This window comes from Sycon ciliatum, chromosome 8, assembly GCF_964019385.1.
Source record: "Sycon ciliatum chromosome 8, ocSycCili1.1, whole genome shotgun sequence".
Lineage (NCBI taxonomy): Eukaryota > Metazoa > Porifera > Calcarea > Leucosolenida > Sycettidae > Sycon > Sycon ciliatum.
Window position 1 is genome coordinate 8,108,694 of NC_088650.1, and position 10,874 is coordinate 8,119,567.

General features: G+C 47.7%; 1 protein-coding gene across 1 annotated transcript; it reads right to left on the bottom strand.

Moving 5' to 3' along the window:
- Positions 1 to 9,179: 9,179 nt before the first annotated feature.
- On the bottom strand, positions 9,180 to 10,874 carry LOC135823525 (uncharacterized). The gene has a single exon (XM_065336368.1). The coding sequence runs from the start codon at positions 10,872 to 10,874 to the stop codon at positions 9,180 to 9,182; it is 1,695 nt and encodes a 564-aa protein (XP_065192440.1).

Sequence of the window (10,874 nt, forward strand, 5' to 3'; positions counted from 1 at the left end):
GTAGTCTTTGTACTTGTCGTTTGGGCTGTACTCGGGTCTACGCGTTGTCGTGGGACGAGGCGCGGCGGCCTACAATAGTACAAAGCCTCAAAGGCTACATGTAGCTTTGTAATAATTGTAGGCCAAAGTGCATTGTAAAGAGTGCAAGTGGCTGGGTTTTGATCAAGATGATGCAGCCACATGATCATCGTCAATTGTCGCACCTAGTACATGTATACATGGCGTGATTGTGGGTAGAGGAGGGGGAGCTAGAGCCAGGGTATACCTTGGTATACACTGCAGGGTGCACCTACAATACTCAATACTAGACAATAGACTACATAACCATTGTACTCTGTGCCCAGGCGCCTCCCTCGAGACACTAGTACTGCCACCGACGTTGTCGACTCCTGTTCTGTCGCCGGCACGGAACGCAGAGTTCTTCTGGGGCACGCGGTTGCCCTAGGCTAAGGATCTAGAAGGTACATGTAGCTCTAGCGCCATTCTGGTGTTCAAACAGCAATCGTACGTAAAGCAGATAGCTGGGGCGGAGCGGTCGTCTTGGCTGTGCCACGCCCGACGCAGGCAACTAATGGATTTCCGCAGTGGATGGGCTTGATTCTGGTGTGTGCAATCCCGCAGGAGTTTCCTCACCCGATGTTAGTGCTTATCTGAGTCAGTAGACAGCTTTGTTGGCAAGGGGTGCGGGAAGAAAGAAGACAGCTCCAAGACCAGAGCATGGCAAGTTCCCGTGTGGTCCCATGGTTTCTCTGTGTTGACATTTAGATTAGTCTACACCAGGGAGTAGTGAAAGCCCACGACTCCCTGGGCCATGCCCATAGGCATAGCATCATAGGGCAACGTGCAAAGACCGAGGCTAAGCGCATGGAAGAAGGATGTGTTTTTGTGGCACCTGTTTTCTCAAGTTCTTTCGCGGAATTACATGTACAAGAAACAGTATGGAACAGATTATGGCCTTGAAGTAGTAATTGGCAGAGCCCAGGCTCAGTCAAACTCAAACTAGTACAAATACATGTACATTGTGTTCGTGTTCCGCAATGCTCGCTTTTGCGCGCGAAATTCCAAAATACTGGTCTTTGGGGTTGTCATCGGGTTGTCAGCGGGGTTGTCATCGTGCCATTCGGGGTTGTCATTCCCGTAATTACTTACTTGGTGACAGAAAACGGACACCATGACATCATAGACCCGTGACCAGCTATTTGTGATGACAGTGGTTGTCAAAGATAACAGATGAATGTACCCATCAAGGAATTTAGTCGGTACCACAATCTACAATCACGGAAGACCCAGCCAGTTCCAGTTCTGGAAGGTGTTCTGGCACAGTTCTGCGAGGTATTGAAGTTCTGCATGACTGTCCAGTGCATGTCTGACTGTTGGCACTAATGACAATGCTAGAAGCATGATAATAATACTTCAAGTAATTGCTAAGTTAGTGTTCGATACAGTGACGTATACCATGGTACATGTATGCGACGCGGTATGAACACGGACGTGATATTGTTGGCAAGCCTTGCTGGTGCCGATGTAACGACGTGTTGAGACCCTCCAACCCGGCGGTGGAACTGCAGTTTTATAGAGGCCAAGACCGACACAGTCCGTAAACTGCACTCGTATTCCTGCTATGCCTGGTAGAGATACGGGTACTACATGATTGTATTAGTATTACTCCCCGGTACGCGGTCACAGGTGGAGACTGTGGTATGACACACCGGGATTGCTAGTAGTGTTCACGCCGTCTCCAGACTCTCCCGCACCACCGCTACCAGGTGGAACGGAAAACCAAGATTGGACGGTAATAATGTTGCCTTTTTGGCACAGTCTCGATCTACAACTACAACTACACCCGTGCATAATGATTATGTACATGAACAGTTGATCCTCAGGCTGCATAGTGCTCTACACTGTACATGTATGTGCAGTGAACAGAGCCAGACAGCCAGTGATACCACACAGCAATGACACAAACAAGTCCTACCCTCGACACGCCCACAGTTCTCACGTCCGTGTAGCTCTTGCGTAGACGTAGACATGCTGTGATGGTGAGTCACACGACGTGCACAGATGCTAACCACACACGGCGCTGATCGCCCATTCAGCCATTGTGTCCAGGAAGTCACTGGAGCTCCGGAGGTAGGACGAGGGCAGGACACCAGGACACAGGCTTGACAGAAGATTGGCACTGTGACCAGTGGTGACAGGGGAGCTGGAGTCGTACCACCACTCACTGCGGCTTGCCACCAATGGCACCATACCAGCACCAAGCGACCAATATTACGGAGGATTATTATTATTCAGAAAGGTTTGCTCCCCACACCGGAGCTCGCGCTATTCCACCGACTTTACTTGACACTTGACTGACTCACGACTGCCATCCAGAGCACACGAGAAGTCCATCGAACCTTCGACTCGGCAAACCTGTAAGAAAGCACCACTCCCTGCTCAATACACAGTGTTTCGGGGAATTCACCCCTCATTAGCCATTGGCGGAGTATGCTCGGCCAATCGTCCAATTATGCTTTTGATTATGCCACAATTATGCCAACAAATATGCTGAATTATGCTCGGTTCCACTATGTATTCACGCTGTACATAGAGGATTGGGAAACCACGCATACACACACGCGGCCCCAGTGCTTTCTGACGAAGCTGTATTACCACTAGACCAACACGCAATGCCTTATCACTGCCCCGAGCTAGTTCCTCTCTGTTTTTGAAATCCCCTTTCTTCTCAGCATACTCCCTTTGGTCTAACCAAGAGTACATAACCCCCCAGAGTGTGCAACGCCTGATCCAGCTCTGTGTAGGGTCTTGGTCGAGCGGAATCGGATCTTTGCGTCATAATACCGTACACATCTGAGGGGAACCCGGGGAGTCGCGGGTACTCTAGGATCAAAAACAATGGTGCCCTGCCTCGAGACCGGCCTTGCGCTGGTGTGAAGTGTACGCATGACATCAGAAGATCCGATTCCGCTCGACCAAGACCCTACACAGAGCTGGATCAGGCGTTGCACACTCTGGGGGGTTATGTACTCTTGGTCTAACCTGCCTACTACAGTCAGTTTCAAAAAGATTAGCAATCCTGGTGATCGCCCGGGGAGTTTGCCGTCTTACCGTATGAGCGCTCGAGCGCTGCCTGCAAAAAACTCACTGTGAACTCGAAGAAATATTCCGCGCGAAAGCATGAAAAATGACAACTCACTCAGGTCGATGTCGGTACAGTCGTGTACGTCTGGTTCACAACAAACGAGTTCTTCCTCGTATCGATTATGGACTGGAGTCAGAGAGGACATGTCGAAAGTGTAGTAAATGTCAAGGCTGACGAGCGGCATGGGTCCCAATATGTTATGTGACCAAATAGTTTCTTTGAGCTGCGATGCAATTTACTCTCACCATGTGACGAAAACGACTTCGACAACATTTTGAGAAAAGCAGACGCCTGTGGAAGCTGATAGAAGACGGCGTTGACTTCTAAATTCAAATAAATAATAATTGGCGATCTTGAAATACTAAAATAATTCTCAAAAAGAAATCGATCGATCGATGTGCCGGTGTATTCAACACGTAGCTACAGCGCAATGACTTCCGTATTCACTCACACCGTTTCAGTGTTGAGGGTGTGTTCACATGGCGTGAGCCAATCAAGTGTCAGTCAGTTCGAGAGGAAGCGGGAGCTCCAACAACAACAACCGTGAACAACAACAAGTCTGCTTGATCACCAAAAAAACAATGAAAAAAGTGTGAGTTGAAGATAGGTTGGGATTTGAACTCGCAACTTCATGGTCAGCAGACAGCATCCATAACCACAAGGCCAGAAAGGAAAAGATAAATCGTGGGTTTTGATAGAAAAATCGATACTGGCTTCCAGGGCAAATTGTAAACCATGGGAAAAGGCCGGAAACCTGGCCGAAATTCTAACTCCTTAACGGCTGGTCCAATTGTTCCGAAACCTTCACAGAACAATTTGCCGTGCCCTAACCAGCCCTTTTATGTACTTCGTTGTCCAATTTTCCCTTATCTTCATACTTTTTAAGACCAAAACCTGATTGCTAATCTTTTTGAAACAGACTATAGCATTAAGACATGCCAGGATATCAGGAAATTCACAGTCCAGCTTTCCACACTGTCTCATCCGAAGTGATCCCATGTATTATTAATGTGCCTCCCTTTCTTTTTCTCTCCCTATCTCCTTTCCCTCTCTGACAGCATCTTTTTTTTTTTTTTTTCCCTTTTAGCTTGCCGTGGTTGGCTATCACCTGACCTCTCATGTTTATTGGCAGTCTTCGGACGGGCCAGGAGATGTTGAATAAATAAATAAATAAATAAATAAATTATGCCCTAAGCATACTTTTTGTCTAAACCGAAAGATTATGCAGACCTTACACGTTGGAATCCGTAATTTTTTGACAAAGCTGTATTATGCCCTAAACATAATTTTTGTCTAAACCGAAAGATTATGCCGACCTTACACGTTGGAATCCGTATATTATGCCGGAGCATAATTTTTTGACGAAATCCCAAGATTATGCCAAATATTATGCCGGCAATAATCCGCCAAATGCAAGGGCTACTCCGTTTGAAGTACACGCCATCCGTTAAAATATTTACTGTAAACCGTGAAATTATTGCGATGGTCGGTTAAAGGGGAAGTTAAGGCAAAAATTAAAATTTCACCAGTTGTTGTCTTCGGGGTGCTGAGTCGAATGGTCTTGGTCCGAGAAAGCTGAGACGCTCCCTTCCTACTTGAATCCCAATCGAACTCGCGCACTTCCAACGAAACTGGGTGACTGCGCCCTACTAGATGGGGATTTGTATGCAAAATGTCACTAAAAGCGCCATTTCGTTCTTATAAAAGCACGGATGACCGCGATTGGCCCATATGTTGTAGTCTTTTGGACGCTGAGTCGACTGGTTTTGGTCCGAAAAGGCTGCGAAGCAGCGTTCCTCCTTTATTTATTTATTTATTTATTTCTGCACCTCGTGGCATGTCAAGACAGCCAATTGAATTGAGGAGAGGGTGAGACCAACCACGGAAGAAGAGAAAAAAAAGAAAATTAAGAGCACGTACACAAAGTGGGAAGGGATTAGCAACTTACAAAGCAATGGGATGCTCAGCGAGCTATGCAGCGGAAGTGGTGACTGTGACTTTGTTTACTGGGAGATACTGAAGTGCTGTCTGACGAGGGTACGGAATTTGGGCATATCTGGAGCTTGTCTAACACTGGGAGGCAGTTGGAGCCACGTGGAGTAGGAGGAAAAGAAAGGGGAATTGACGAATAGGGTAGACCTAGCTAGGGGGAGACGAACGCAGCTTCGGGTGGTGCCACCTGAATTGAACCAATTAAGTGTTAGATAGGAATACATACATTATATGACATGCACATGTACTTGACTTGTTACACCAGCCTCACCTTCTATCCTCTTTTACATGCACTACTAATACTATACTATGCGCTGTATTCATCTATTGTTCCCACACACTTTCGAGGTTGACCTTAGATAGCACAGTAGCTGCACACTGGAGACCTTTTGATGCATTTCACTTTCAGCCGCACTTTTAGTTATCTACACTAACAGCTGTACATGTACATCCTAATGCCCTTTCAACAGTTGTCCTCCTGGTATTATTGCACGCCTACATGTATACGATGTATTGTACACCCTTCTATTCAGTTCTTCCTCTACAACGTATTCCTCTTGCACAGGTGCCATGTCCCGACCTTTCCCATTCTTCTGCCCACACAATCATGTACCTTGTAGTTTGACCTTTCTTCTTACCTCTCTCTGCTCTACGTATCCCCTGACCATAGGCTAGCTTACTTACTCACCCTATAAAAGCTGCCGCCTTTCTAGTTTCCTAGGGGATTAGTTTCTTGCTGATTAAGACCAGCTCTCCGCAGATCAGTTCCCTGTAGATTAGTTTCATGCTAGACTACAGTGTATTACCTGAGAACTCTTTCTCTCTCTCTCTCTCTCTCTGAATAAATGTGCAATTCTGTATGATAACCCTTATCCATTACTGTAACCGCTTGCTCTGCCGACTGAGCGAAACCGGGACTTAACATAAGGGACTGTAAATGAGCAGGGTGCTGGTCAAGGAAAATTGAATGCGCCAGGGTGCACTTGGAAGCATCAAGGTAATGTTGCAGAGTGGTAATGGATGCAGCAGCATACAAGTCTAGATTTGAGGTATAACGATCAGTACGGAATATGATTCGCAGTATACGGCGATGGAGAACTTCTAATTTACCTATGTGGGTTTTGTTAACATGTACATGCACGTGTATGTGTATGTACATGTACATGCACTGTATGTACATGCACGTGTATGTACATGCACGTGTATGTACACTGTGATAAAAATATACTGTAAAGCGTGACATTTTCGCGGCGTTTTTAGTTCGCGTTTTCAGAACCCGGACAGTGACATTTTCGCGGCGTTTTTAGTTCGCGTTTTCAGAACCCGGACAGGTTTGCGAGGTTTTAATTTTGCGATTGCAGAATGGTATTTTTGCTAAACCTGTGGCATTCTTGCTAAACCTTTCATGGATCTCCTTTTCGCGCTGTCTAAATTTCGCGATTTCATTATTAGACGGTGTCCTGACAGTTCACAGAAACCCAATTCACAGAACGACAGTTCACCGAACGACAGTTCACTGAATGACATTTCACAGACTACCTTTTTGACAGACAGCCCATTTCACAGGATACCCAATTCACCGAAAGACAGTTCACAGAGCACTGTTTTCATCGACAGCCCATTTCACCGAATTTGATCAGGCATGCACTCCAAAATGCATTGTTTCGAAAGAAAGCAAAATATGAAGAATATGAGAGTATTTACTATACACAACATTGAGCGCCAAATTATACACTACTCCACGGAAGAACTCTCTTGGTGGTCGCTGCTCGACGGACTGGAGCAGAGCCCTCAGCCGTTCTGCCTATTCGACAACATTGAACGCCAGATTATGTGCTACTCCACGGAGGAACTCTCTTGGTGGTCGCCGCTCGACGGACTGTAGCAGAGCCCTCAGCCGTTAATCACATTGCTGATATCTCTTCTTCCGCTTCGGACCAGAGTTTCCTGCCACAAGCCGCTCAAGCTCTAGTTCCGTGGTGGCCTGCTCCATTTTCAAACACTTGATAACCTTCCAAATAGTCGGATGGTGGCAGGTAGGCCCCAGCGGCAGATGCTAGCTAAATGTTGCCAAGATGCTTTTTGGGATGCTAGCTGACAACTCAGAAAGATGCTAGTTTGGATGCTAGACAACACGAATTATGCTACCTATTAAGGGATGCTGTAGGAGTGCCGCTGAGGCTGATCCTCAGAGCACGAAAACCGCCAACCGTCCCCAAAAACTTCAAATTTTTTTTTCCCAATCGAACATGGTTGAGCAAGCGGTCACGTGCTCCTGGGTGCCCAAATCACCTGGTCACCACGCCAGCAGGTGACAACTTTCACACCAAGGTTCAACTCGAGTGACAGGACTGCACCCAAAAAAAAGGTCAAACAGGCTAGTAAGTTGTACCCTGCAGGCACGGTGACCAGGTGACTGGTGTACGCAGGAGCACGTGACCGCTTGTTCAACCATGTTCGATTAGGAATAAAGGAGGAACGCTGCATCGCAGTCTTTTCGGACCAAAACCAATCGATTCAGCGTCCAAAAGACTACAACATATGGGCCAATCGCGGTCATCCGGGCTTTTATAAGAACGAAATGGCGCTTTTAGTGACATTTTGCATACAAATCCCCATCTAGTAGGGCGCAGTCACCCAGTTTCGGTGGAAGTGCGCGAGTTCGATTGGGATTCAAGTAGGAAGGGAGCGTCTCAGCTTTCTCGGACCAAGACCATTCGACTCAGCACCCCGAAGACTACAACTGGTGAAATTTTAATTTTTGCCTTAACTTCCCCTTTAACATGTACCAACGGAAGAAGGGGAACAAAAATGAAAGCAAAACAGAGATACAACATTGAGTGTTTATGGGCGCTACACGAGCTATGCTGGTGAGGTGCGGTGGATTCCCCGGACCAAGGGTCTCGGGATCGGCGTACACAACAAGCAACATGGCGGGTGGGGATGGGGGGGGGGGGTACGATCGGAAATCTTATCAACTTTTTCTTGTTATTACTGAGCCTTGCTAGCATGCCCTGGGCACGCCGGTAATTCTGGCTCTACAGGCAGTCGGGGACTCGGGGGGGGGGGGGGGGGGTCAATCAACTTACTTGCTTCTCACCCATACTGGGCCATAGCACAGTAGTCCCACGCAGAATAACTTGGCACACAAGAACGTCCAGCCTGAAATACTAAGAACACCACAGCCCAAAGCTAAGAACGGCGGTGTTGGTTTTCTGGCAGCTTGTACGATACATACATAATCCAGTATGTACTGTTTCTAAGAACGTGCTATAAGAATGCAGGCAGATTGCTTAGGCCCAAACAAATAATGACCTTGTTTCCGGTCAGCCGACCGGGCCACTTTTTCCCAAATTCTGAGACTTTTTTGGTTCCAAATGTATACAAACGGTGGCAATGCCATGTGTGCAAGAGTACTCAACGAGTCATAACTCAGTCAAGTCTCAACCGAATTCCACAATCGAAACACCTACAAGGTAGCAGAGATTCTCAGCTGTCGGCTCGAAAACCTCCGGGGTCGATACGAGCTAGAATAACGGAGCTGGAAGGACTCGAACTGTTTGCTTGATTTCTCAGGATGTACGAAAACAGGAATACACCACATGCTGTACAAGAACAGTGAGTCGGTCAACTCTGACATTGATCCTTGCCATGATATAATGTACAATGTACATGTGTAGGTGCTCTTGTCCATCAATGCCACAACGATTGAGGAACCAAAAAAAAGTATCCAAAAAAAATTTCATTCCGGCCGACCGAGTCTCTTTTTTGAGGGGTTGCCGACCGGAAACAAGCCTATTTTTTGTTTTGGCCTAAGAACGTCCCAGGCTAATCCCTTAGAAACAACGTTCTTGGGATGCGACCCTACTGGAGACGGTTACGACGTCTACCGTTGCTAGGGCAACAACTGCAGCAAAGGTTCCAGTCGGCATGGCCAGTGTCATGGTAACAAAGCACAACGAATGGTTGCTACGGTTACTGAAAGAGCAGGCAGCACTCATGAATGCAGCTGCAATCAATACCGGCTGGCTTTGCGGATGGATCATGTGATCAGGGTAATGGATGTGCCATCCATAAGCTCAGCACGGAAAGTATATTCATCGCAGTACCGCACAATTGGCAGGCTGCCTTCCTCACCACTACGCACGTGGCAAGCGCGAATCCTGCCTTTCGGGGAGTCCACAATGATACGAATCACATCTCCTTCTATCCATGGTTGTCCCAGTCGCTCGCCTAATACTCGATCATCGTGTGGAAAGACACTGGACCAACCGATGAATCCTGAAGCGTGACTCCAACCATTGTCTCGCTTTGTGGGTATCGACATTCTTGCGATTCCTAGTAGCAGTGGATTGAAGGCCTTGAGAATGCGAACGGCGAACGACTCTCTCTCCCAGTAAAAAAAACAACCACCAGTGACCGACCGATATTTGGGATTTTGGGTGATGCGAGCTGTTGCGGTTCGATACTCATCAGTCAGGCGGACATTCTGCGATTTATCACTCTCGTCAAATAGAAGACATCCATGCTCCAGTATGTTGCTAGAATAATCCTGGATGAACCCATCGATCTGTGGCGTTTCAGGCACTGTGGCCACATCTTGAGTAGAGAGCACACAGGCGCTCAGGTGCTTTTGCACGTACTCGCGAGCGTCTCTCTTTACCGTCTCGTGGATCTCATGGATGGATGTGACCGTCGGTGATTCAGCAGCTGAGGCCAGTTCTGCGGCAATAGGTGTGCGTACGTACATTTCTGGCCACTGCGTAGCCGATGCTTTGACAAGTACAGCGTCGCTGAGATTTGCTTGCAGATGGTGAGCAACCTGCAACTGCCGCATGCTCTCCACAATTTTCTCTTTTCTCACCTCAATGGGCTTGGTCTCTTTCCAATGCAGATTATCAACAGCATCACGAAGAGACTTCTCGGCAGTGCGTAGTTCCTCGTGTCGACGCTCAAATTCCTCACCAATGCCATCGCTAATGGCCTGGACTTTGTGCTGTAGTTCATCCTGTTCTTGCTCCACTGCAGACAGTTCCTGTGTTAACCTGGTATAGTGACTTTCTTCAGCCAGCAGTGTTGTGTTGGAATAGGTATGTCGAACATCATGTGCAGCTATGGCCAGCTCTAACACTCTGTGTTCTGTGTGACTACTGCAGTGCTCACACAGAATTATCTTACACACTGGACAAAACTGTGTCGCGTGTTGTGCTGGGTGCTGAGGGCACGTCTTGGCCGAGCTGGCCATTGGATCACCGCGAAGAGCGGTCACACGATGGCCAAGATGTCGCCGACTGCGTGTATGAACCAGGGAGTGTGGCTCACACAGGTGCTGATCGCAATCTGCGCAGTGCGAAAATGCACTCACCTGAGAATCAACACAGTCACTGTCTTGGCACATACATGTATGTGTAGCTTTGCGAGACGCCGAATCGATTGGCTTTGGCCAGTCTGCTAAGCTGTTCGGTAGTGGCTGTCCTGGACTCGCTGCCTCGCTCATCAACTGACATCTAGCGCAGGTTAGCGAGCTCTCTGTGTTCGTGTGTTCTTTGATACACTGACTGCACGCAATGTGTAAACATCGCAGCACTTTCAACCCTGTGCCACTGGAGAGTTGGCAAAACACACAGGTTTCATCCAACTGCCTGGGAAACTGCAGTGTCTTCTCGGTACTGCCCACGGAACCAGCTGCCTCCGACACAGCGAATTCAGCCATTGCACCCACAGCAGCACTAGCCAT

Bases quoted from the DNA above. Each gene is read 5' to 3' on its own strand.
- LOC135823525 (XM_065336368.1), bottom strand. From the start codon at position 10,874: ATGGCTAGTGCTGCTGTGGGTGCAATGGCTGAATTCGCTGTGTCGGAG.